Source organism: Accipiter gentilis, chromosome 5 (assembly GCF_929443795.1).
Source record: "Accipiter gentilis chromosome 5, bAccGen1.1, whole genome shotgun sequence".
NCBI classification, from domain to species: Eukaryota; Metazoa; Chordata; class Aves; order Accipitriformes; family Accipitridae; genus Astur; species Astur gentilis.
Window position 1 is genome coordinate 32,152,359 of NC_064884.1, and position 27,684 is coordinate 32,180,042.

A 27,684-nucleotide genomic window follows, 5' to 3' on the forward strand; every position below is an offset into this window, starting at 1 on the left:
GCGTCCCCTTCCAGGTAAGCAGCCCCGCAGGCCGGCTGCAGTGTCGGGGGACACTAAACCGCCCCGCTGAACACCTCAGCACCCCCGCGGGCTCTTACCCCAGGAGCCCTTTTGGGGCTTGGGGGCTTTTTATTTTATTTTTTTTGTCAGGACGAATTAAAAAACCCCACCCGAACGCCACCTCCCGCGCCCTGCGCCCGCCCCACAGGCAGCCGCAGGGCCCGGGGACGCGAGGCGGAGCCCCGTTACCGCCGGGCCCCACCCCCTTGGCCCGCCCCACCAGCGCTGGCCAATCAGAGCGCGCCCAGCACAGGGCACGGCCCCTCGAACCGAAAGCGGCCGAGCCCCTTCGTCCGTTTCCGCCGGCGGAGCCCCGATAACTTCCGACCGCGCCCGAAGCCCGCGCCGAGGCTCTTCGGCGCCTGCCGGAAGGGCGTTCGGGTGTCTCCGGCGCGGGCAGGGCTGGCGAAGGAAGGGCGCGCGAGCGGCCGCCCCAGCCGGCCATGCGGCTGCTCTCGCGCGCTCTCCGCGCGGCGCGAGGCTGTCGGGCGGCCGCGCCGTCCCCTCGGAGCCTCCGAGCAGCGCCGGTCGGGGGCGGCGCGGCGGCGACGCGCCCGCTGCAGCCGCGCCGCGGACTGAGCGCCCGGCCCGGTTTAGACGAGCTGTTCGCCGCCCCCTCCGTACGCCGCCTGCTGGAGGCGCGAGCGCAGAGCGGGGGCGAGGCGGCGCCGGCGCTGGCGGCGCGGGTCCAGCGGCTGCGCGAGAAGGAGCGGGAGCTGCGCGACACGCGGGAGCTGGCGCGGCAAGGTGCGGGGCGGGGGCGGGGCGCGGCGCGGCGGGGGCGGGGCGCGGCGCGGCGGGGGCGGGCCGCCGCGGCGCCTCCTGGCGCGCTGGGAGGGGAGGGGGCGGGGCTGCCTGATTTGCATACGCCGACGCGATTGGGGGAGCGTCCCAAGGGGGCGGGCGGGGGCGGGAGGCGCGGCACGTGCCGAGGGCGGGGGCGCGCCCCGGTGGCGGGAGAGCGGTGACACGCGGGGAGGGTCCGAAGGGTGTCAGCGGGGGAAGTCCGGGGCAGAGGTCAGGGTACACGCGAGTGGGGGCGGGGCGGGAAAGGCTCGTCCTCGGGCCTGGGGGCTGAGAGTAGGAGCCGCTGGTACTGGAAAAGGAACAGGGGCACGATGGTCTCTGTGTCATATAAAATAAAGGTAATTAATCAGGGATAGAAGACTTCTGATTCTGGTTTTGGTGGCTTTTTTTCTTGCTCTCAAGACAGACCGGGCTACCTGCCTGCCTGCATCTGCTTCAGTAGTCATGGAGTCATAGACTGGTTTGGGTTGGAAGGCGCCTTAAATATCGCCTAGTTCCAGCCCCCCTGCCATGGGCAGGGACACCTCCCACTAGACCAGGCTGCTCAAAGCCCCATCCAGCCTGGCCTTGAACACTGCCAGGGATGGGGCATCCACAGCCTCTCTGGGTAGCCTGTTCCAGTGCCTCACCACCCTCACAGTGAAGAATTTCTTTCTAATACCTAATCTGAATCTACCCTCTTTCAGTTTAAAGCCATCACCCCTTGTCCTGTCACTACACGTCCCTCCCCAGCTTTCCTGTAGGCCCCCTTTGGGTACTGGAAGGCTCCTGTAAGGTCTCCCTGGAGCCTTCTCTTCTCCAGGCTGAACAACCCCAACTCTCTCAGCCTGTCAAGTCATAGACCTTAGCATCTGTTTGTGCTGCCTCCACGCTGTGATTTAACTTTGGATTGTGTTAGTACCTGCACACTTTTAGTCTTGCCAAATAGGGAATGTTTTTTTACCCTGAATAAAACTTCATTCTGATAGCAGTTAGAAACCAAAATGCAGAAAATGAGTGCTTTAAGGTCAGTACACATTCACTAGATCATGCAATGTTCCCTAGATCGTTTAATACTTACAACTTTGCTAAATACTGGTAATTAAAAGTGTTAACTATAGTTAGTTATTCCGACTAATGGAGGTAGCAAACACTGTCTAAAAGCAAATGGCTGGGGTTTCTTCTCTATTCATTCTCTCCCACTTCAGATTGAAAAAGGAGCAATGGTTCCTTTGAACAAACTAATCATTGACCCAAACTAATCAAATGAAATGGAATGGAAGGGTTTTTTCTCCTTTCAGAACCTGCTGAAGAAGCCAGTGTCATCAAAATTAGGCTTAGAACTTAAGCAAAGTGAAGTGATCAGAAGGCCTTAGTCAGTAACTTTGAGCATTTCTGTAGTTCAGCCTTAAAAATATTTTCATATATTATTTTAAACTGATTTTAGAGTCTATAATACATTTGCATCTTAAAGTACAGAACTGCTACTAATTGTTAGATTATTCCTTAATTGCATTATCAGTAGCTGGTTAGACTCTAATAGATTTGTAACTCCTTAATTCTTATCCTTCCTTCTGTTGGTCTTAATGACTAGCCCCCAGTCAGTCAGTAGTTATTGTACAAAAATGTAGATAGTTGCAGATGATCAATTTACATGTGTCAAGAGTTACAGTTAGTCAGGTAGTCAACCGTGCATACTCTTAGCCAGCTGTAGGTAAAGCATGCTTGTTGTTTGAACCAAGTTACGCATGATTATCTTTTTAATTTCCTTCTTACAGAAGTGATTGGAGGGGGGTTTAAGTTACCAATATTAAACCTAAATTGTAAAGTCAAAAAGTTGAATTTAAAATTGTGCTATTGACTAAATGCAGTTACAGTGCTGAAAAGGTATGGCTTTATCGTAAGAGTACACCTCCCATCTTAGCTGAACACATTTAAAAGCTTGTGTACACAGGTGGAAAAAAAAAAAAAGTCTTAGCATCTTTCTTTTTCTTCTCTTGCTGCTGACTGTGCAGTTATGTGTCCCAATGCCTGCCCCAGTGCCCTCTTTTTCATTGTGGGTACCATTTGCTCCTTTTTGGGGTAATATTTTTTTCTTCTGGGCAAGTGAGCTGAATCAGTGCAGATCAGAAACACTTTTTTTGGGTGTGTGTGAAGTTTGATATTGACCAGAAAAAAAAGAAATGTTTTAACATATCAAAACTGTAGTACAGAAAAACAGGTCTTGATTGTAAAGCGTTAGTGTTGGTCAGTCAAGTATCTTTGTTTTTAGTGATGTTTTAGAAGTTTCGCAGCTGTTCTGGAATAAATTGACAGAGGTAAAATACTTGAAATTACTACTACCATCTTCAAATTTTGCATACAATGATAGGGGTAGTAGTCCTTTTAATGAAGAGTGTCAATTGCAGGGCTGCTGTGCTCTTTAAATCCTTGATGTTCCCATGACATTGAAATAAAGAAAGTAATTTCTTACAATCACAGAATGGCTGAGGTGGGAAGGTACCTCTGGAGTTAGTCCAGTCCAGCCCCCTGCTCAGGCAGGGTCACCCACAGCTTTACATTTAAGTGGAACTTGCTGCATTTCAGATTTTCTTGTATCTCATACCTGAACAATGTCAGAAAACGCTCAGTATGTACTGTGTATCTTTGTTACAGATCATACTATTAATCTCATTTTCTGACAGGTTTAGTGTGTGTGGGGGTGGGGTTGTGTGGTAGGCTTTTTTTTTTTTTTTTTTTTTTTGGTAAAGTTCTTCACATGGTTATTTTTCAGAAGGTTTTCTGAGAGTGGCACTGATATAAGTCTGAGGATTAACCATACTCAAATCTTCCAGATGAGAGTGAAGATTTCCAGAAGCTTGCAGAAAGGGAAATCGCCACCTGTGAAGAAGAGATAGCTGAACTGAAACACCAGGTTAGATCCCCTTTAAAAGCCTCTGTTTCCTTGCCATTTTTAAATTAACAAAGCCAGTTTGTCTTCTCATCAAGATATGATGTATACGATAAACTCTTCTCCTCCTCCCCTCCCTGGCAGTTACAGTCCTCAACTAGTGTCTGTTATCTAAAGAAAATGAAAAATGCAGATGATAGAGAGACAGCCTGTAAGTGCGTGTCTACTTGTATCTGAAATTGTTTGAATCAATACATCTTTGTCTTGTCTGGGTATACCTTTATGGAAGTCCATTTTTTTATCTGTTAGAAACATTAAACTTGTATAGTATCACACACTTTAGTGGTGTTGAAAAAAATAGTTTAATACTATGTAACTACTTTAAACTGCTACCTTATATAGGTTCTACATAGTATCTATGTTATTTAACATAATGATCTTTACATAAACAAACTGTTACATATTCTTAATGTTACTGGTGAAGTAGAAGTTGGTATTGTCTCATTCTTTATTCTTTCAACAACAATACAACAGTTACTTTATAAATGTTTTTGTAAATACTTACGATTTTACCAAAAGAAGGAGGAGAAGTCTGTGCAAAGAAACATCACCTAATGCTAGTGAAGGAAGATGATGGAAAAGCATTTGCAAATCATCTAGAGTTTTGATCCAGCCTGCACAACTGTGATAGTTTCTTGGTTCTACTGTATCTTTCTTCTACAGATCAATATAAGGCTGGCTTTCCCTTTTTAAATAAATAAATGAGTAATACAGCCGAGTCGTTGTTGAAGGACTGTCCTCCTGAACATCCATACCTTCTTAGCTCTGCAGTTGAGACTGGGTTAAAAGGGAATCTGATGGGAAAGGAGATGCTCGGTTGTCTTGCAAGAACTGGCGTTTATACCATGGTGGCCAAACATTGCAGTGCTCCCGATGGGTGAAAACTTCTGTGAAGTTTTGTAGGTCTTCAGAGAGAGACCTGTGTAGCTCTGGTGGCTGTGAACAGACACGAGGAGCCTTCCTGCAGTGCAGCATCCCCCCCCCGCCTCCTCCTGGCTGCTGCTGCTTCACTGCAAGAGGCATGAGAAGCCTGTCCTCTGGGAAGCCAAGGAGTTAGTGCAGGAGAACGCAGCCTAAGTCGATTACAGACTTGTCTGGCATTTTATACTCTCTCGGTTGTGGAGAAGAGTGTCAGAGGAAAGTCTTAGCTGGGTGTTTTTGTATTTGCAGATAGTGTTGCTTTTGATTCCTCCGGAAGAAACAGACAAGAGTGATCTTGTCATGGAAGTAACTGCTGGAGTTGGAGGGCAGGAAGCCATGCTGTTCACCTCGGAAATATTTGATATGTATCAACGATATGCTGCCTATAAAAAGTGGAAATTTGAAATATTAGAATACTTTCCCAGTGAAATAGGTCAGTAATGAAAATACTTAATCTTCGTAACTTTTTAATTTAAGTTGAAACACTCATTCATATGATATTTGAATTTCCTGACTACAGGAAGCTAATTTGCACTAACTTAATTTTAGAAGCAGAGAATTGTTTGAATGCCTGAGTACAACTTTCCTCAGCTTCTGTATTTGAGAATGAAATTCCACTTCAGAAGTACTATTAAAATACTAAAGTGCTGCAAGATAAAACTTGTCTTTCGGTAGTTTCAAAAAGTAGAAATGAAACTAAGTACTTGGCAGAACAAAATTCAGAAAGTGATGCAGATAGGTTGGTTTAGTTTTATTTTTTTATAAATACATACTACATATACTTTTTATTTGGATATGCTGTTCTACTTAAGTTATGCTGTTCTACTGAAGGCTGGGACTAGAGTCCTCCATCCATGCTCCTGTAACTCACCTGACATCAGCTCGAGTACTTACAGTATCCTGTGTGAGCTGGTGCAACTTGTTAACCTGAAAGAGAGCTAACTCAGCAAAAAAACCCCCTTGATCAATTTTTACTTGGTTATCTAGCTGAGTCTTTGTGGAAAGGTATTAGCACTGGTGCTGAGGTGGTGGTGATGCCACAGGAAAGAAAGGAAGGAGACCTGGGCTTCCTGTGGCAGGAAGCTGTTGCATTGACTTGGCTCCCTATGAAACTGTACCCTGAGCGTCCTAGTCAGTGTTTAATTTGAAAATGTTGGCTATTGAGTTTATTTTTCTTGTGTTTTCTGCAGCCAGGGCTCCAGTGCAATACTTTTGCAGTCTGCAAAACCCGCAGTCTGAAATAGTGGAGACAATTCTGTAATAATTTAACATTATTGAAAGAATAATAGTTCTTTTCATATTAGTCTTGTGTGAAAATGAATGCTTTGATTTTTTTACCAAGGCCTCTACTGACAGAACAAGGAGCAACAATTTTAGACTGCATGAGAGTAGATTTAGATTAGATATGAGGAAGAAGTTTTTTACAATGTAGGTGGTGAGGCACTGGAACAAGTTGCCCAGAGAAGTTGTGGATGCCCCACCATTGGAAGTGTTGAAAAACAGGCTAGATGGGGCTTTGAGCAACCTGATCTAGTGAAAAATGTCCTTGCCCATGGCAGGGGGTTTGCATTAGATGATTTTTAAAGGTCCCTTCCAACCCAAACCATTCTATGTTTCTATGTTACTTAGTTACTTAATGTTTCTAGTGTTTATAGATAATTTGGTGGCAGGTTTATTATTATGGAACCCTTGGCAGAGGGATCAGTGTAATTAAAATTATTCTTGAGGTTTAATCTAAAACATCTTGAATTTATCTGAAACAATGTCTTCAGAGGATTTACATAAGGAAGCGGGATGTAACAGCTGTGTATGAGCAAAGTGGGGGAATTGTTGAGACTTTGAGAGGAAAGATAAGAGTTCTAATTATTTATGAAAGTCTTCAACTAAAATTTCATAGGTAATCAGTTTAACAACTTGATGCCAGTAAACGGAGATGTTTCTCCTTTCTCCCCTCTTCCTTGCTGCCTCTCTGTCTGTTTGAGCAGTCCTACCTTTTTACTTTTTTTTTTCTTGTCTGTTTTGATGTCCTTTCACTTAAACTGGCAAAGACTGCTTTTTATGACTGGGATAGTTTTTTGCCTAGTTAATGTGTTAAGTCAGTTCACATGAGCCTTAGAGCTCCCATAAGAGAAGCAGCAATGTGGTGCTGTATGCAAGGAGGTGGAAAAACTGGATCTTCTGGTGATGGTGAGCTGTGAAGTTGGTTCACTGCATCTCATGGAACTGGGGATGGGTAGGTTTACACAACAAACTGAGGCAGTGGCACATGTTAGTTAACTTAAGCTAAACCTAGTTAGTGTGTAAAGTTGTTTCACAAAGATCAGGCTGCTGTCTCTGTGTTGCTGCTGACTTCTTTGCATTGGCGCTTGTGGTTATGTGTCTTTGCAGAGTCTCATCACCAAGTCAATCCAAATGAAAAATAGCACGACCCCCCCACCCGATTAGTTTTCAGGTAATCCAGCACCAGAGAAGAGGAGAAATGCTTATGGGGGGTGGTGGGAGCAGAAGTGCGTGGCTACTGGTGGTGGCAGAACTGTGTGGCTACTGGTGGTGGCAGTGAGAAAACCAGGACCTCCTTCCAGCAGCAACAGGTTCAGTCAATTTAAGCCAACTGTGAAACTGCAATCCAAAACATGCCCAACCAGTGGCAGAAATTTTGGGTTTTGATTGACAGACTGCTAGACACATTTCTCAGCAGGCTAGATTTGCTAAGTCTGTCTGTGTTAACAGATCTGCAGGCTTACTGTTATCCATGGCTTTGTGAGTAAAGCTAGCATGTTTTGCTTGCTTACGTATTGCTGTGGAGGCAATGTATATATCATAGGGCGTATGGATCAGTAGATGGACAGTTGTGCAGCTTACTGCTTCTAGCTCAGATTGGTTGTGAAACTTTACCTGTATTCATACTTTCATCGGTGTGTTTTTTTCTTTTTTTAGTGAAACTTTGAAGAAGAAATGACAAAAGCTAGGATGTTAGGATATGCAATGTGTTGGAAAAACTCTAATATTTTTTCAGTCAACACTTAATATAATAGCAGAGAGATTTTTATCAAGCTTTGAGAAATGTGAAGCATCTTCTAATACCACTTCTGTTTACTTATGCCATATTTTGGACTCAATGGTATTTTCAAGTATCTTGAACCCTTTTTGTTTCAACCATGTAGAAATTCACAAAAAATAAATATCCACAACTCTCCTAATTGAGCTTCTTATGTCAGTGAGCTACTTTCCCCTTCTAATGAGGGTCTTTCTGTGCCCTGAGACCCTTCTTGCATAAGTACAGTTTTTGATTTACTGTTACATATTGAGGGATTAAAAGCCGGTTCAAAAATTGGACTCCATGGAAGAAATAATTGGACATCACAAACTGGGAACTTGAAAATCTAGGTACAGGCTTGATTTGTTGTCAGTATTCACACTTCAAAAAAGGGAATACCATGTCTTCACCTTTTAGATATGCAGGTATAATTTAACTTACTATGGATTTCACTTACACTTCTGGGTTCTTAGAATCTTTAATAGAATTTGATTTTAGAGTATTGTATTTGTAAAATGTTTGAATAACTTTAGAGTTCTTAGCAGGTGACTTATTTCAAGTTGATGAACATGAATTCAGGTTTTCACAGTATGAGAATCTTTTTCTAGAGTGGCTGCTGTTGATTCAATTAATAAATATTTTTTTAATTTAATCACACTTGAATTCAGTATTGTCTATTATCTAGATTTCTCACTATTAATAAACTTTTTTCTATGGTCAAGAAATAATTTGTCAAGTAAACTGTTTGCACAGTTCAAGTGAAGGTAGGGGCAAGAAGAAGCTTCATGCTACAGTGCAGCTTGTTGCTGAAAAGGGAAAGTCATGTTTATCCCCATTCATGACTAGGCAAACACTTTGCCAGGAGCTGAGCCAGTTCAGCCATCAAAGCTGACAGTAATCTATTAACTTTTTTTTTTTTTAAAGTAAATGGAATAAACATGATCTAGGTTAGACGGGTGTAAAGAGAATGGGGGAAGGTTCTGGGTCTTGTTTATTTCATATACTAGGAGGAGAGGAGAGTTGTCCTTCCCATTGAGGCAAGACTTAGATGGGGTAAACTCCAGCAGTCACATACTTTACCTTCAGAGTACAATTTCACAGTCAGCTTAAACAAGGGCTGTCCCACCTTCCAGCCAGCTGCCAGACGTATATTCTTTCTCTCTCCCCGCTCTAGCAATTTTGAAGCCACAATGCTAATTGGATCAATCCACTCATTTGGCTTAAAAGCCCTTTATCGTTGGATAGTTTTAAGTCAGGTCTGACTCAGCTTGCAGTCCTACGATTGGAAGAGAAAGGGACTTGTGCTTGACTGCCCTTTTGGTGAAAGCTCAGTCCTTGGACAAGGAGCCCACACCCTCAGAGGCATTCTCTTTAATGCCGTAAATAGGAAATTGAAGTAATACATTAACCTAGTATATATCTAGCTGTATTTTCTCTTTGAAACTGCTAGTGTTTAAATGGATATATATTTATTTAAACTCTTTTTGTCTTGCTGAGGGCTTGCCTGTGCACTGAAATGAATGTTTAGGAAGGTAGCATGTAAATTTAGAGAAAAATAAAGGCAGCCCTAGCCTATGTAAACCTCTTGCAGTGTATTTTCTGATCCTACTTGCGTGCCTGCATATTATCAAAACTGAGGAGCTAGAAATAAGTTGGGAGGTAGGGGCACTATAGATGGCACTGCCACTGAAAGGCATGTTTGATCCCTCAGGTTCAGAGTGTCTGGGCCGTGCTGGGTAAGAACGGAGTTAAGGATGCTTGCTGGTGACACTAGGCTGTTGCATACCATCCACGCTCCATTTTTATGGACTGCATGAGCAAAAGCAAGTCCTATATTAAAATGTCAAACTCCCTCATTTCAGGGAGCCCCAGAATTTGGCTGAAATCTTAATGTGAGCATGTGTGAACAAGGTGAATGTTAAACAAAGCTGCAGTTAAGAATTGGTTTTGGTCCACTCTTAACTGACTTTATTGACCTACCCCAAGGGACGCCACTGTGCAAAAATAGCATGTTCAAGATTTAGCGTGCATGTTAAAGCACAGACCCGCATGTCATTATTTATCCACTGCCTCTCACCCTGTAGTGGCAGGCAGACACACAGATACGGGACTTTCAGTCTGGGTATAAGATGCCACATAAAAACTGCGTGCAGACTCATACCCTTGTTCCATGCACATAATTTTTCAGGGTAGAGAGGGACATTTTAATTGAAAGGGGCAAGCATACAGTTAGTAAGAGCTAACTACATTAGACAGGCCTACAACATGTCTGCCAGGGTAAAGGGTTTGTTGAAATTTCATTGGATTTGTCTGCATTTCATATTAAACCTGTGTTGGTAATAGTTGATTTGAAGCAGTATGACCTAAATACCTGTCTTTTGAACCAGTTTCTTGGTCATCTCGTGCTAAGCACTGCGGTGCCACAGGCACGCTGTTATCACTACAAACTTAAACTTTCCTGAACGTGTCACAGATGTGGCTGCAGCTCAAATAGACAGACTGTACCTGTGGTACATATATTAATGCCAGGAGAAGTGAGGGAAAAAAGACAGAACATTAGGTTTTGCAATGAACTGCTTATCACATAATTAATACTTGTCAGTAGGGACGTAGCCTTGTGGACATTCACATTATTTTTACTCCTGACATTGCCTGGCTTCTTCCTCATGTGCAGAAGTTGCTTATGATTTTTTTTTTAGCACTTGCTTTTATATGTAAAAGAGTAAGTCAGTTTTATTACTCAACTACATTAATTATTTCAGGTTATATAAGGTTCTTTTAGAGTAAAGAAGAAATCTTTTGTTCATTTGAATAGCATTTGCGTAGCAGTGAAAAGATTTCACGCTACCTGTTAGAATGAAACTTACTGATCTAATCTGAAGATTTTGACAGATATTCTTATTTGTTAAACTGCATATTTTATGGTTAGATTTATTCTAAACATGATGGATTTATCTTACAGAATTGATAGTAGATAATGGCTATAAATTAAATCAGTGAAGCACTAGGTATGTTGAACAGTGCCTTTGAATGCAAGTGGTACAGATTTGTACAAGTAGGAGAAAAAATTTAAAAGTCAGAAGGACAAAAATGAGATGAAAGAGAAAGGAAGAGGCAGTTTAGGCTATTTTCCACAGACATGACTGTAAAAGGAATTATGTTTTGCTAAAGTTCTGAGGGAATCTTAAATTTCTGTAGAATAAAAACATTTGCAAACCTTCTCTGTGGAGGTGAAAAACCTGGCCTATGTTCTGACTGATGATATTTTCCTGCTCTGCAGGGCATTTTCAGACTCTAAGTTGTCTTCATTTTCCTTTTTTTAAAAAGGTGTTATCTTGTTATTATGGTTTATTTCCTTGGTCTAGAGACAGCCCAAAAAAGTATTTCTGAGAAGTACGTGCCGCCTCTTTTTGTTGGCTGTGGTTTCATGTTGCAAGACTTCAATGGCAATACTCTTTCAAGGCTGCCTATCTCCTCTCTAATCATTCCCTTGGCACACCATCCACTGTGCTGAAAATGGGATCTGGGAACTGAGCTGGATTAAAAGCCAAAATGGGTGAAAAGTTACATTCATTTATAGTGCCATCACTTCTCTGATCCTATAAACAGTTATACTGGCACGACTGAAGGGTTTTTACACTAGCAAACAGGGAAAACCAAGAATGCCATAAACTAGTATTGCAACAAACTCTTTCTGTTATGAAACCATGATTGTGTTGGGCTTTACTTCCAAGTTCCAAGCTGTTCAATGCTAGTTTTTAGTACATTGCTGTCGAGTGTTTTGCTGGATATATTGGTAAGAGGGGCAGGAGTTGGAGTTCTGCTTGCTCCAAGGGAGCAAAAGATTAAAATGAAATGAAAGAGCAAAGACGAGACACGAGTAGGATGCATAGAGGAGAATGGATAAAGAATATTAATAATACTCATCCTTTAGTTAAAGAGTTGGGGGTTTTCCCATTGAATGATAAAGTTCTGAGCTGCCAATAAAAATATTGATGCAGTTTCTGAAGGCGGCTTGCAAAATTTGATCTTTTTGTAAACTTACTACTGATGTTAGAGTTCTGCTGTGGTTTATGATTGTGTGTGTGTGTACATGTATGTACATGGTTCATGGACAATCTTTTTATGTATATAAAAAAAATCAAATTGGACTCTATAAAAAAGAATTTGACAGTCCTTTACTTGAGATAGTGTGTGACTGTATGTCTGGCTTTGTTTTTAAGAGTTTTCTTGCATTTTCAGTATAATTCTGCCTAAGTATTTAAATAGTAAATTCACAATTTTAAGAGACAAATGACAATGATGTCTAAATACAGTGTTTGAAATATAACAGCATAGTACCAACAGTTTTTCTTACAGATTTAGAACTGTTTTTCTTCTGTATTTAAGGTGGCCTAAGACATGCAGTTGCCAGTATAGCAGGTCTTGAGGCTTACAAGTACATGAAATTTGAAGGAGGAGTGCATCGTGTTCAGCGGGTGCCAAAGACAGAAAAACAAGGACGCATTCACACCAGCACAATGACTGTTGCAATATTACCCCAACCCACTGAGGTAATATTTGTCTTTTAGCATAACACACTTTACCATGAGCAACATTTTTACGTGACGTATTGCTGATACCCAAGTATTTTCTGTCTGTCTTGTTCTCTCTTAATTATTTTTTTTAACCTTAGTTTTAAACTAAGTCATGTTTGTTTTGTTTTGTTTGTTTATTTTTTATTTTTGTCCAGGGGGGTGAAGTAAAGAATTTCTGGATTACCTCATAATCCTATCTCAAGAAAGTCACTGGCTATCCACTTCACTGTAATTTGAAAATTCTCTGTGACTGTGTCTTGCCTGTTTTGTGTAAAACTTTACATTTGTTACAAAGTAACAAAAGACTGAATTAGCTTGCAGAGTTCATAGAGATTTGGTTTAGCACCTTCTCTTCCCCATTTTTGTTGTGTCCTCACTTTCCCCTTCCAAAGTACAGGTGATTATTCATTCTCGCCGTATTTGCTTGGTTAAAAACAACTAGCTAAGAATTAAAGCTTTGTTTTGATCTTTGTTTCATGTTGACCTAGCAAATTGTCAAAGATGTTACTCCTTCGTATTCTCACCCCAAGTTGTCTCGCTCCTTCCTCCCAGAGACTATAGTTACATTCCAAAGCTAGCAAAGGGAATCTGTTCCATTTTATCTAAAAACCTTCTGGTCAAGTTCAAATATTGGTTAACTCTGTTGGGAGGGGGTGCAGAGCTTTCGGAAGAGGGGGAAGATTAGTACTGAGGGATGGTTATGCCTTAAGCTACTATTTGTCTGATTTCCTGGCTTCCATCATGTTGCATTCCATTCTGGCTGCAGGATTTTTTAATATGTTATAAGTGATGTGAGCTACCACTCATAAACTTTAAAAAATTTGATCTTGCCTGAATGTGCCTTGTCAAATATGCATACTTGGTTTATTTTCTATCTGTTTGGAAAGAAACAACATAAATGTGTTCTTTTCTTTCTTTTTTTTTTTTTCCTGTCTCCCATGACAGATGAGGCTGCAAATTAATCCAAAAGATCTACGGATAGAAACAAAGCGAGCTAGTGGAGCTGGAGGCCAGCATGTCAATACCACAGACAGTGCTGTACGGATAATTCATATTCCAACAGGTGCTTGATTTTTTCGCTAGTACAAGTTCTACATCGCAAAACTGCTGTCAGAATTTCTTTTGAAACAATGGTTTTATTGTCAATCCTGGACAACAGTAGAGTAGATTTTCGTATAGTTTTCATGTGTGTTTATAGTACTCTAAATGCACCATCTTGTGCCCACTCCAATTTGTAATAGTGAAGACTACTGGCTTCAGTGGGTAAGCTGTCCATTTTGCCATTACACATGATGCTCCAAAAGTGTTGTGCTGTTTTTTGTCTGGGCTAGAGTTAATTTTCTTCATAGTAGCTGGTATGGGGCTATGTTTTGGATTTGTGCTGAAAACAGTGTTGATAACACAGGGATGTTTTAGTTACTGTTGAACAGTGCTTGCAGAGCGCCAAGGGCTTTTCTGCTCCTCACCCCCACCCCACCAGCGAGCAGGCTGGGGGGGGGCACAAGGAATTGGGAGGGGACACAGCCAGGACAGCTGACCCCCTGACCCAAGGCATATTCCATACTGCATGATGCCACGCTCAGTATATAAAGGTGGGGGAAGAAGAAGGAAGGGAGGGATGTTTGGAGTTACAGTGTCTGTCTTCCCAAGTACCCGTTACACGTGCTGGAGCCCTGCTGTCCTGGAGATGGCCTGCCCATGGAAGTGGGGAATGAATTCCTTGGTTTGCTTTGCTTGTGTGTGTGGCTCTTGCTTTACCTGTCTTTAAACTGTCTTTACGTCAACCTGTGAGTTTTCTCACTTTTACCTTCCTGATTCTCTTCCTCATCCCACTGTGAGGGAGGTGTGCGAGCAGCTGCGTGGGGCTTGGTTGCCGGCCAGCGTTAAACCATGACAAGCATCCAGATCAGTTTCTGTGAAAAAGTTATATTTAAGCTTTCAAATAATGGGGGGAAAAAAATGAAAAACAGAGTAGGTTAAAACCTGATGATTTGCTTTTTCTTGACTAGTCTCCAAAAGAGAGATTACTCTATTTCCATATTAAAATGTTGCTTTTAATTGCAGAGTCTACTCAGGATGCCAGCTTCCATTTATCTGCTGGCTCCTTTCCCATAGTTTACAGACATAATTAGGAGGCCCATCCCTAGGGCTTATGTTAGGAAACGTAGGAGTGTTAAGATACACCCTCAAATGCTACCTGATTTTAGCTATCATATCTTTTTTTTTTTTTTTTATTGCCATTCCTAAGCTTTTTACTTCCCTTTGAGCAATCCACAACAACTGCCTTGACTTTCATTGCTTTTTAACTTTTCCTCTTCTCTACCACAAACATTAGTCAGGCTTTACAGCCTCTGGGTAATCCTGAGTGCTCTTTATCTTCATGTATCCAGATTTTTGCCACCCATTTCTTCATATTTATTGAAGACATTAATCCATTCTGCATTTGTTGCATCACTTCAGTAAAGCAGAAAGTGAACAGTGGAGAGCATAGAATTCCGTTCAAGGTATGGTGATGAAAAGATACTCCAGGTTCAAAAAATTTTAGATTGCTGCGTGTTTGGAAAAAAAACCCCCAAACTAAAACCAGCAAATGATCTTAGTTTTTGCTAAAGGCAGTTATTACTGTTTGTTATAGAAATCTTAAAATGTATTGCAAATTTTTTTGTGGTTATGCACTAGAGATGGTTCATAGGGGGGTTTATATCTCAACTTATCTCCTGACTTTTTCTTATTCCACCTTTCCCTTCTTCATTCCTCTTTATCTCTCTTCCTTTACAATTGTCCTGTTACTTCTATTTCTCTCATCCTAACTGTTTTCGTAAACCTTCACTGCGATCCAAAAAGTTGTTTGTAAACAAGCCTTTCATAAAGTAATACTATGTACTCTCATAAAAGCATACTGTAATCTTACCAGAGTTACTTAAAATAAATCCCTATTCCTTTCTTAGCCTGTTGATTTCTCATCTTAAATTGAATTGTATGTTTTGGGGGGAGAAACAATACCTTTTTTTTTTTTTTTTTTTTTTTTTAAAAGAAAATAGTGCCCACTTTTGTATATTCTGATTGTATTCTAGATACTCACTATCTTGTGTATTTTACTGCTCATTAAATCCTAAATTTCCTGGAACTGTGGCTGAAAATTACAGGTATTAAAGGTGTCCTCTGTAAGTCAGATCACATTATGTATCTTTTATTGCACATTCTACTTGTTGTCCAGCATATCGAATTAAATGTCTTGTCTTATGTCTTAAAGCACCTGTAACTCAGCCTGCACTTCTCCCCCCAGATTTATCATTAGACATTAATAAGCCTGGACTTTTACAATCCCAGTTCAAAATATGTATTGAAGAAAGAAACAGCTTACTGTAACATAATAAAAGTCTTCTAGAAATTGCAAAACCTTTTTAATATGTGTTACTGTTAAGTGTTAAATTTCATGATATTTTTGGCAGGCATCATGTCTGAATGTCAGCAAGAAAGATCTCAAATTAGAAACAAAGAGAAGGCTATGCAAATGCTATGTGCTAAACTATACAAGGCCAAACTGGAAGAAGAAACCAAAATGAGAAACAGTGTTCGAAAAATTCAAGTAAGTTTCACTTAGTAAAGATGTAATTCTGTACAAGCATATGTTCTTAGGGTAACTCCTGTGTTGAACTGCAAATAGTAAATGGAAGTATAGAGGAACAGGAGCCCAGGAAGGACTTATATGAGGCAAAAAAATTACATTCTATTTCAGCAATAAATGTCACATATTAATCAAAATTTCAGTAGTATGTAAATTCTAAAGATCCAGTGAAACAAACTGGATTACAGCATGAAGAACCAGAATAGTATTAGAAAAAGGTGCAGTAAAATTGTTCTTTTACATATTTGAGAACAAATATTGCAACTACTGAACTGGTCTAAGTAGTATGTAACTATAACAAACTTTGGATAATCATGGGAGGAAGAGAAAGATTTTGCGTTAGATTCTTAATCAATATTTCATCCTTTGTATAAAAAGATGATGGTGATAAACTGATTCTTCTTGTTTGACAGATTGGGACTAAAGGAAGATCGGAGAAGATCAGAACATACAACTTTCCGCAGGACCGGATTACTGACCACAGGATAAGCAGATCAGTGCATCGTATTGAGTGTTTCATGCTAGGGGAAGAAATGCTAGATGACATGATACAAACTCTGAGAGAATATGCTGATTATGAATCTTTAATGGAAATTATTTCAGAAAATGAAAAAAAGAATCTATCCTGAACGTTGCTCTTTGTCAGCCCATTACAACAGCTGTAGACATTTGTCTGCAAAGGAATTTCTTGGAGCACCACCTGGAAAATGCAACTGCTTTTCAGATCATGAAGGACACCACAACTTGTTTCCTCATGACTTATAAACAGTTTTCTTACTTGCCGAGTAAAAGACTTTATTACCTTCATATGAGACATTATTGCTGCAGCAGTCCACTTAAAAAGTAAATTTGACTGGGCCAGGAGTAACTGCAGTTTTTAACTTTCTCCACTGAGAAGCTACTGATACTCCACTCTCGAAAGGTACGCATTAAAAAATGACCTATATCTAGTTCCATTTTTCATTTAAACAATAGTTTAAACATCAGTACAGTGTCAGATAGCTTACTTGAGAGAACAAAAAAATACTATTTTGTTTGAGTGACTGGAAGAAAGTGATAAATAAATGACCCCACTACTAATCTGCATATTTGTTAAACACAAGTGGCATGGGAGAGGGAGTCAAAGTGTATCTCCTTCATGTTTTTGTGGCCTTGTGGCCCTTATTAATAAACACAAAAAATTGTTTAGGAATGTCCCTTGTTCCAAAAAACCAAAAAAGCTGTGGAAGCCAAGTGACAAGCTGTGTGAATTGTTTTTGAAGAGGATGTTTCTGTTCTTGAGTCAAAAGTGAAAAGAATCATTACAATATTGTTTGACTGATATTTCAGTCTCTATTTGGCTTCAGTTCAGTTTCTCCTTTTTTTTTAATTGACTCTCCAGTTTATTGGTTTCCTAAACGTTACATGGTATGGATGGCATCTTACTATTTTTGTCTAGTTATTTAATGGCATATTAAAACATTTGATCTGTGAAAGCAAAGTAAAACTTTTGCCTTTCTAATCTACTGATATTCTAGCAATACAAGAGCTGCGGTTTCCATGCCGTGTTATCCCATCGTGCATTGTACCTATGCATGTGTGTATACACACACAGAATGTATTCGAAATATAAATACCAGTAAATAAGAAATTGGAACCTAAGGAAAAATGTTACCCTGAATATAGGGGTGTTTACTTTTAGACTTCTAATTAAAATTCGTAGAAGAAATTAGAATAGGAACAAAGTAAATTTGCTACAGATAGCTTATAGAAATGCATTATTTAAACATCCTATATAAAAATCAAATTATTATTAGTAGTAGTATTATCAGTTTACTATCTTCTTCTTTTACATTTGAGACTGCAGTTTGAACCAATGCATAGACTCATTTAATACCTTTATCAGCTTTGTTTTCTGGGAAATATTGCATGGTAATTATGATTAAGTTCCAAGTATTTTAATTAAAGATGCATATATTAACTTCAGATGTAGAAGTGCCTGTGTGCATAAGGCGAGGCGTACATATTTCCTGTTGGTAAGTGTGAGACCTAGGTCTAGATTAACTAGCAGATTTACAACTCCCAGCTGGCACATAAGAAAGTAAAAATAAACATTGATGCATTTTGTGTGTAAAATAATTAGATACCGATTAGAGCAGAAACTAGGAGTGAAGTCTTGATTCCTGCCAGATCAGTACTGTGAACAGAAGACTACAGAGCACTTGTGACAGTCATCTTGACTTCACTTAAAGCCAGGCTATCTTACACCAGGTGGTGGATGGAGTTTGCGACTCCTTCTCTCTAACTTCAGCTTCGTGTTCCTCCAAACAAATAAGGGCCATCAACCAGGTGTGAGCACTGGGCTCCTGCATGAAACCTGTATAAGCGTTCAGGTCTTTGTCACCCTAGACCTTCCCTGATGTTGCAGCTGGTGGCCCGGCTAGCCAGATCCTGCCTGGCTCGCGGCCGCCCTGTTCCTGGCTGGCTCCTGAACAGACACGGCTCTGTTGTTGCCTTGCAAGCAGCTAGCCTCCGGTCAGTGTGAGAACAGCCAGATACCTTGTGGTTCTGGCAGGAGGCTGGCAGGGGTATCCCAAAACTGGCGTCTGACGGCATCGTACGGGGTGGACCTCGCTATCCAGAGGGGTACCTCCGTGGCCCGTCATGGCAAGCTTTACTGCCTAAAGACTTGAAGTCCCTTTCTCGCTCCACGTGCATTTTAACGCACGGTCTGCTGTCTCACTACAAACACAACCTCCCTGAGCTGAGAAGACCGCGTTTTCAGCAGCGGCGGGATCCCTGCGCTGGCATCCAGCCTGCTTAGCTCCCCGTAGCCCTGCTCCTCGCTCTGCCGGCCACTAATAACGTTGATCACGCTTTAGAATAAATACAGTTGTTCCGCGGGGAGGAAGGCAGATGTTGGACCTAGACTGCCTTCCAGACTCAACTAAGCCCTTCCCCGGTAGAGGAGCTTTGCACACTTGGAGTGTGCGAGGATGACGGGAAGATCCCAGGCGCGTCCATTTATAAAAGCAAAGGCAGGTGTAGTCGGGCGCCAGGCCCGGCTTAGAGCGGTGTCACGCCCCGGTGCCGCCGAAGTCGGTCGTTCGCTTAGGAAAGGGCGCCGAGACCCTTCGGGTGCCGGAGGAAGGGGCGGCCGGGCCGGGCCGGGCCGGGCCGGGCGGGAGGCGCGGGGGGCCCCGCCGCTGCCCGAGCCCTGTCTCCCGCGCTCCGCCCCCCGCCCCGCCCGGCCCCGCCCCGCTCGGGGCGCGCGCGCGCGCGCGCCGCCTCTGCGCCACTCACCTCGCTCGTTGCCGGCCGAGGAGGGAAAATGCGAGCCGGGGCGGTTCCGCCCGCGGCTTCTCGGATTGGCCCCCGCCTTCTGCCCGCCTCCCTATTGGCCGCGTCGCCCCGCCGGCCGCGCCCGATTGGCCGGCGCCGTTTTGGATACCAAATTCAAAGTTTTTAAAAGTACCCGGCGAGGGCGGCCGCGCACTCACTGCCCGTGGCCGCGGCGGCGCAGCCCTGCAGGTGAGCGCGGGCGGGCGGCGGCGGGGCGGGGGGGCTCTGTGGCACGGCCGGTCCGGGGCAGCGGGATTCCGCGGTGAGGGCTCCGTGGCAGGGCCGGTTCGGGGCAGCGAGAGTCTGCGGCGAGGGCTCCGTGGCCGGGACGGCGGGGGGCCGCCGGCGTACGTGGTGGCGGGACCGGGGGTGCTGGCGGCGCTGCGAGGGGCGGCGGGCGGACCCGGGACGGGGTCCCGGCACCCGCCGCCCTTCCCCAGCCTCGCCCCGCGGCTATTCCGCCGGCGGGACGGGACGGCGGCGCATGGGCGGCCGCCGGGCGCCCGGTCCCGCCACCGAGCCGCGTGTGGGGCTCCCCCCTCTGCTCCGCCGCGTACTAGCGGGGTCGGGACCGGGCCCCGGTCCCGGTCCCGGGCCCAGCCGGGGTGGGGAGCGCAGCTCCCGCCGGCGGGCAGCGGCGGGCGGGCGGGCGCCTGCTGTCTCCCGCCCGCCGGGCCACGCCGCCGGAGGGGGGCATCCCCCCGGCGCGGTCCTGTCCGCCCCGCCGCCATCATTTTAGGGGGAATCCTCTGAGGCGGGGGAAAGCGGAGACCCCCCCCTACCCCCCAAAAAGCGCAGGGTGCCGTTCCCGCGGCCGCGGGGCTCGGCAGGGCCGGCAGCCGGTCTACCTGCCGCCCACCCGGGCCATCTTGAGCGCTGGGCGGGAGCAGCCTGACAGCGCGGCGGGGGCCCGCGGCAGAGCCCGCTCCGCCGCGGGGGTCGGGGCAGGCCCTGGCCCCCGAAACACGGGGAGGGGGGAAGGGGGGGGGGGGGCGGACGACGGCGACGTTTCCCAATTCCGCAGGGTTTCGGTCCGAAAGCTCTTCTGCTCGCTGGCGGCGCGCAAGCAAGGGGGGAAGGGGAGGAGGCTTAGCGAGGGCTTGCATCTCGCCCCCAACTCTCACTGTACAAAGCCATCAGCGTATTTGCTCCTTTCTTCCACCGCACGTAGGTACGAAGAAGGGACTTTCTCCCCGAAACGTTCACGAAACGCCTTTTTCTAATCCTTTTTTCCAAAACTGCTGGAAGGGCATAAATCCCTTAAAGTACCTGCTCAAATGGGGGAGCTTATTTTTCCTGCGGATTGCAAAGCATGTTGGAAATCGTTTTCCCCTTAGATTTAACACGACAGAGATGGCTTCCTTCGGCCCTCGCCCATCCCCCCGCAATGGTTAATATCGATAGCACCACACTTCGGGTGGGGGGGGGGGGGGGGAGGGGAAAGAAACAGGGCAAGAAAAGCTCGATTTCCCTATAGTAGCTATCGACTTCCCACCCTCTTAAAATCGCGCTTGTAAGTAACCTTTACTTCACTTTGACCGTTGTGCGAGGGGCGCTGATTTCCATTGTAATTTACACATGTATGTGAGCGCTCAAGCTTTTCCTGTGCCACCCAGCCTCCTCCCCTTTTAAAAATGCCAGATACCTGGCTGCATCAGCAGCATTGCCTCTGGCCTCAGATGCAAACTTCAGGCTGCTCTGGCCTGGCTATACCCCTGGACGGTCTTGCTGTCACTCACGGACCCTCTGCCACTGGTGTCCCTTGGAGGGACCGCAAGGGTCCTGAGTATATTGCTGCGTTTAGGGCAGGAAGCGGAGACGTTGGTGTGCTTAAAAGTAATCTCTACTGGTGGAATGGTGACACAGTAAATCACCCAGTCAGTTTTCTCGCCCCAGTTGTATGCAGCATAAAGCTCTAATTTTGAGAAGACCTTATGTAGATTTAATGTGTGTCTGTTCAAATCCTTAGTTCCACTAGTTGTCTGTGGTTTGGACGCTAGAGGGTGAGTTAGGTAAGCTTAAAATTCATAATGCAGAAAGGAGACATGATCGGTTCTTTATAAGGAAAAGAATTTGTGATATGTGTTGCAATACTGTCTTTGTTGTTTTTTTCCAGGATACAAACAAAATAATGAAATCAAACCTTAATCACTCTCTCAAAATGAAATGTGATTTTGACCGTACGTCTCTTCACGCTGGGTTTGCACCACTGAAATCTGCTGTGGAGAAGACAAGACTGGAAGAATCCTGCCCCTTGAATTATGAGGAAGGCTTTTGTAAAAGCTGTGCTGAAGAGCATCAGAAAATACTACTTAGTGACTCATACCATGCGGCCACTAGAAGTCTAGATCTTGAAGATGAAGGAAGACCTGTACATAACAAAGAAAACAAACAAGTAACTCAGAGACTTGAGGAAGGTATCTATGAAATGGAGGCACTGGAAAACAGTAAATTTAGTGAGGACAGCGGTTATTCCTCTATGTTAAGTAATCAATACACTGATGCAATAGAACATGAGGACAGTATACCTTTGGCTGGGAATCTCTGTGGCACACCAAAGCATTGTCTCATGAAAAGCCAAAACCAAGCACAGTTCTCAAAGAAGACTTTGTTGCCAGTAATCCATTATGAAGAAATGATTTGTTCAACTTTGAAAAAAAGTGGTAAAAGAAATCTAAAGTCTTGGGCTGCGCTAGACAGAATTGTTTTTAGGGGACAGCTTGAACTTTGTAACCTGATTGGAAAGAAAATGGGATTAGATAGAATAGACATTCTTGCTGAACTCTTCCAAAAGAACCTGAAGCATATATTAGGCAACATTTTAAGGCATCTCGGTGAGATGGATTTAATAAAGTAAGTATATTGATCTCATTGTATTTCATTGGGAAAGTAAACAACCTAATCAGATGGCTTAAGAATGTCTTAGATATGGGGCTAAAAAGTTTTTCCCTTTCCTAGGAGGTAACTGATGTGTTTGTATTGTCATTGCAGTTTTGCCAAAGTCAGCACAACATGGCAGAAGATTCTGCAGGAAGATAAATGGATTTTCCAAATGTATAGTAAAGCAGTGAAAAACGTTTCTGTAAGTTTCCGCACTTGTTATATATTTCAAGGCTAAACCAGCAGTGTCTCTCTGCTATTTTAGGATTCCTCTCAGCCTTGAGATGTTGCAGAAGAGCTTCTTAGATTGAAAGCACTGTCACTGGAGTGTCTGAGTTTGTCCTGTTAGGATGCCCTGTCTCAAGGGTTGCTAGTCACTTCACTGCCTTTGGAGCCCAAGGAAGGCTGACTGAGAAGGTTACCCAAAGAGTGATGCAGATGTTCTTAAGAGCTTCCACATGTCCTGTGTTACAGAGGAAGGCAGGAAGGGGAGGGTCAGTTCCAGCACTGCCAGCTGGGCAAGCCCTAGAGGCTCTCAGCAGAGGCTTGCTTACATCGGTGTCCCCACTGATCCAGAAGGGAGACACGCTGAGAGAAACCATTCAGCTGAGTGTGCAACTCACGTTCTCTGCTTATACTTTCTAGCAGCAGTCTCTGAAGTGCAACGTGCTGGCTACAGAAAACTAAAAAGCTTTTTGCACTGCAACCTATTCCTAATGCCTCTTTGTCCTATGAAATAAAAGATACGAGATCCAACCACAGTAGCATTGCACTCTGCCAAGGCAGGACTCTTGAAACACTAAGTGTGTTTTTCTTCCTTGAGAGACGGAGAGGCAATGAAACAAGGCTTAGGATCTACCACAGAATAAGGTAGTCAACAAGTTTGAATTTTATGTAGTATTTTACAGTGCTAGCCTCTTGAGATGAAACAGTTAGACGCCACTGAACATTCATGCCATAAAGTTTGATTTCCTCCCTGCCATTGTATGCTTTTTTTTTTTAACCTGAACCTCAAACTTAGAAAATTGGTGGGAGGAATTTACTTCTCAGAAAGAAAACTACAAGCTTCCCTCTTCACCGTAAAGAATTAGAAAAAAAAGCTTTGCGCTTTAAAACATTGCAGTGACTAGATTATATACTCTGCCTAAATTATGCGTTAATAAGAAAGCAAATTGCATTACAAAATAGAAGGTGGTTGCTTTTGATGGTCTGAACTAGGGGTCTGTTCTACGCATTTATAACAGTAGTGACTGAGAAAGCTAAGGTAAAATTAGTAGCATACTACTTGATATGAAGCTTTATTATTTGAAACCTTCTAGCCAGGAGGAAGGCTCAAAAATAAGTTCTTAACTTCTGTTAAACAAAAAGTCCGTACTGGATGAGTCTCTTCTCAAATTTTCATGTTTTTCTTTTCATTAGAATGGCACTAAGGCATCAGAGCATGCTGCAACAAGGGAGTATGTTCTCTACCGAGCGGCTTTAGCTTCTATTCAGAAAGCAACCCCACCAACCAACTTGAACAAAAAAGGCACCAGATCCAAAGCATCCAAGAATCACAGCAGGCTCATGGAGTTTTCTGAGGTAACTGGTGATTTCCATCCATCTTTAATTTCTCACATGTTGTCTGGCACATGATCAGCTTGTAAAGCATATTTCTGAAACTAGTATCTCCAGTTTGAAGTGCTTGTAACTATTATTAATGTGGCTGCCAGATTTTGTTTATTGTGCCTATTTTAAGACAATGTCAGAAACTAAGTGGAGACAACCGACTGATACACTGGGAAGCTCTACATCTTCTGTTCCGTCCGTCGTTCCCCCCCCCCCCCCCCCCGCCGCCCCGGGTGTCTAGGTACCCTCAAAATGGCTTAGTGATTTTTTTAATTTTTTTTTTTTTTTGCTTAAATTTTGGCTTGAACAAGACATGAAAAAGTTTAGTTGTTTCATCTTAGTTTCCACAGGCTTATAATGAATCACATGTTTTCCAGATAAGGAATCCCACAAAACCTGTCAATTTTGCTTCAACAATTTAAAAAATTTAAACAGTTTCTTTTTAAAAAAGGAGAAAAAGAAAAGCCAAAGACTTTAAGTAGTTCTTATTTCTTAAGAATTAAATAAATGATTATTTCTTCTGTTCATTCTATACTTCTTTTAACTACTTATTTGTAATGCATCAAACATTTGGAGTTGTCAACAACTGCCAACAGCCTAAGTTTCTCTTCACCTTCTTACTTTTCTTAAGCTTTTTTTTTTCCACTTATAGCTGCAGATCTACATTGCAAGTGTCTTATAAGACTTTAAGAAAAGTTTATTGAAAGTCATTGTTAATAAGCAACAGATTTTTCCTACGTAGAAAAAGTTTTTATACTCAAGCTCAAAAGTCTTATTCTGCAAATTTGTGCAAGAAGAGGATAAGGTATAATTGCACTGGAAAGTACAGTCAAGCTGCTCTAATACTACTATATAGCATTAGGAATCTGAAAGTTAACTGTACAGTGACGTAGCAGTCTAAAAGCTTTTTCCTTGATAAACATATGTATGTCTACATACACACATTTAGATTGTAAAAACATTTTCTTTTCACAATTGAGTGATATAAGGTGTATACAGGTCTATGATTTTCTAATGCTGAATGATTTTGAATGGTGGATCTGGTTTTGTGTCAAAAATGCATTCATCGGAGAGAAGTAGGAATTGCTTTCATTTGGTGGCTCAAGCTGAGTGCCCCACAGCTGAGATTTCTGGACACATTGCTCACTTTTCAAAAATGTTAATTATTTAAATGGAATTCAGATTTGATTTCTTTTTTGAAATTAAAGTTAACTACATCACCATCCTTGGATGAGGTTTGCAGGATTCAGGAGGGCTGTTTTTCTTACTGTTTTGCATTTAGTCTGTCCTTTAAATTTAAAATTTAAAGAATTTTAAATTGGTTACCTCTATTCCAGTCCAAAGTACCTGCAGTTATAGACTGATTATTCCTGTTCAATCTCCATCAGAATTTGATACAACCAGAATTAGGCTAAATTTGTAATTTTTCTCTCTAGAGTAGGAGAAGTTATATTATGTTTTGTGGCAATTAGGTAACATCAGGGAATGTTTGGGCTGTGTGTTTACCCTCCACTCATGATTTTTTTCATACTCTTTCTCCAACAGGCTGCCAAGATGTTGAGAAACACTGAAAGCCTTAAAGTCTGCCATCGCTGTGGCTCACCTGCAAAGTATGACTCCTATCTACAAAGGGCGATGTGCAGTCGTGAAAGTTGTGGCTTTGACTTTTGCACAAAGTGCATGTGCGGGTACCACAGCTCCAGTGACTGTATGAGTGGCAAACCAGTGAAACCCAACTCTAAGCTAGGGCCTCTTCCTGGGACTAAGAAAAGCAAACAGAATCTACGGCGGTTGTGATCCATCCATCCCAATAGAGATTGTTAGATGTGCCAGGGAAAGGTTTTTTAGGGTATGAAGTTATCCTCAAAGAAAATAAAAGAAGAAAACGCTTTCTGCTATTCTGTAATTTAAAAAAGGTTAATTTTATTATTCCTCTGTACTATTTGGTCATGTTGAAATTCCTAGGGATCATCACAAATATCCAGTCAAAAATGTCTTACTAATCTATAAATTTAAAAGAAAATTCTGGATATGGATTCTAATAACATTTTAAATATTGTCCTGACAATTTGTCTACTGTCTTCCGGTCTTCAAAACACCCCACAATAATATTGAACAAAACAAAGTTTTTGCAAGTAGCCTTCCATGTTTAATGCTAGCAATTCTTGAATGCCAGAAGGGAGAAGGGTAAACTGTTTTATTTAAATTTTTACTCTTGTTCAAATGTCTTTTAAAAGCATTTATAGTAAGAATGTCAGTGAGGTGAGTGAAGTCCCTTTTAACATAAAATTATGAGAGAGTCCAGATTTTATGATAATTTTTTTCAAGGCTTTGCCTTAATTTTAAAATATGAAAAATTTCTCTGGTGCTTTGCCTTATGTGGATCTTAAATTGTTGTTCTTCCTTCATTTCTTAATTCAGAAACTGCAGGTTTTCCTTGAACTGAGATGATACCCTTTCCAACTTAAAAAAAAAAAAAAAAAAGTACGGTATCTTGGCTATACTGCTAAAAAAACTTTGCCTGTTTTTTCTAAATCATAGATAAATTTTTAATATTTGTATATATTTGTAAATACTACTTTAAATATTATTCATTTTTGTCTTGTAAATGTGAAAATAAATTACTGTTCTCAGAAACTTGATTGGCAGATCTGGACTTCTTATTTATCATCTGAAAAGATTACTTCTCATGCTCATTTCTCAAGTTTTCTAGTATGTACTTCTAAAAATGTTGATTTAACAAAGAGCAAATCTGGTTTTGTGTAAAATGTACTGAATCCATTCTCATGGGGCCTTCCTGCAGCTTGCCTGATGGCTCTTAGCAGTAATTGTTGATAGTTTCTGAATGAACCCCTTCAATGGAAAATTTTCTATTGGCTGAATTTGTTGCTGTTGCAGAACTAGCTCACTGTCAGTAAAGTCTTCCTGATTCCACAGCAAAGAAAGGCAAGCTTTCAAGAAAAGGACTGATAATTTTCTGGAAATGTCTGACATTTGGCTGTATTTTTCTTGTTAATGAGCGAATAACAGACTGGGAACGTAGCATTGTAGGTCCTGCTCCTTGAACTGGTTCAGCAGTTATATACTGCATGACAATTCTCCTTTTGTGACAGCAGTGGTAGAAACAGTTGCACAGAACCTCTAGCACTGTGCTTTTATGTGGTGAACTTAATCTCCTAGCCTAAATCTGAGACTTTAAATAAGAGGCTGGCTGAGTTATATCAAGAACTTCCATTCCATAAATCTTTTGTGTATTTAAGTCCACTTAAGGATATGCTCAAGATGTGAGAATGAAAGGTAGAAGTCTTCCATCCTATTATACCTTAGTCTGGTAATTAGACCCATACCACCTTTAACAACCAGTCCTGCAGAAGAATGATGTTTGTGTAAGTAACAGCCCTCAACTACTAGATATTGGTGTCTCCATTATTGTTTGTGAGATCGAAAAAGCAATGGTCAGGGGCTTGATATGCTTGTAACCACAGTGAATCTGTTAGTGGGCTGTAGGCTGAGCACAGATAGATAAGAAATATTTTAAACAAAACTTTGTTATAAAATTTTTATCTGTGTCTGCTGAAATTCCTGTGTCCTGAAGAGCACAGATATCTTAATGGGATCTGGACAGAACTGCCCTTTTGTACATTGATTTTGAGAAATGTGTCACAGGCATCCACACTCAGACTGGTGTTGCAGAGTATGATGCATCTTGAATCAAAATTTGTGTGTCTGTTTTGGAGCTGAATGTGGATGTTACAAACTTATGAGGTTTACCTTTTCAAGTTTTCGGCTTACTAAGGCGAACTATCCACTCCCTAGGCAGGCCTAACAATTTGTATGGGAAGACAGTGAAGAACAGCTGCTTTTTTTTTGTTGGTTTGTTTCCTGTAGAAATTTATCTGCTCATGCTGAATTTTGA

The 27,684-nt window shown here is 42.4% G+C and overlaps 2 protein-coding genes across 2 annotated transcripts; both read left to right on the forward strand.

Annotated features, from left to right (window-relative positions):
• The first annotated feature begins 229 nt into the window (after positions 1 to 229).
• On the forward strand, positions 230 to 18,110 carry MTRF1L (mitochondrial translation release factor 1 like). The gene is made up of 7 exons (XM_049801295.1): positions 230 to 807; positions 3,681 to 3,760; positions 4,967 to 5,150; positions 12,144 to 12,307; positions 13,277 to 13,394; positions 15,784 to 15,920; positions 16,373 to 18,110. Exons 1-7 carry the CDS (start codon positions 504 to 506, stop codon positions 16,586 to 16,588), a joined length of 1,203 nt encoding a protein of 400 aa, XP_049657252.1. The 5' UTR covers positions 230 to 503; the 3' UTR covers positions 16,589 to 18,110.
• On the forward strand, positions 16,783 to 26,236 carry FBXO5 (F-box protein 5). The gene is made up of 5 exons (XM_049801291.1): positions 16,783 to 16,881; positions 21,397 to 22,133; positions 22,272 to 22,362; positions 23,580 to 23,741; positions 25,314 to 26,236. Exons 2-5 carry the CDS (start codon positions 21,412 to 21,414, stop codon positions 25,563 to 25,565), a joined length of 1,227 nt encoding a protein of 408 aa, XP_049657248.1. The 5' UTR covers positions 16,783 to 16,881; positions 21,397 to 21,411; the 3' UTR covers positions 25,566 to 26,236.
• Positions 26,237 to 27,684: the final 1,448 nt, after the last annotated feature.

Bases quoted from the DNA above. Each gene is read 5' to 3' on its own strand.
- MTRF1L (XM_049801295.1), top strand. From the start codon at position 504: ATGCGGCTGCTCTCGCGCGCTCTCCGCGCGGCGCGAGGCTGTCGGGCG. The intron at 3,761-4,966 runs GTTAGATCCCCT...TTGTATTTGCAG, and splicing joins TAGCTGAACTGAAACACCAG to ATAGTGTTGCTTTTGATTCC. The intron at 12,308-13,276 runs GTAATATTTGTC...CTCCCATGACAG, and splicing joins TATTACCCCAACCCACTGAG to ATGAGGCTGCAAATTAATCC.
- FBXO5 (XM_049801291.1), top strand. From the start codon at position 21,412: ATGAAATCAAACCTTAATCACTCTCTCAAAATGAAATGTGATTTTGAC. The intron at 22,134-22,271 runs GTAAGTATATTG...TTGTCATTGCAG, and splicing joins GGTGAGATGGATTTAATAAA to TTTTGCCAAAGTCAGCACAA. The intron at 23,742-25,313 runs GTAACTGGTGAT...TTTCTCCAACAG, and splicing joins GGCTCATGGAGTTTTCTGAG to GCTGCCAAGATGTTGAGAAA.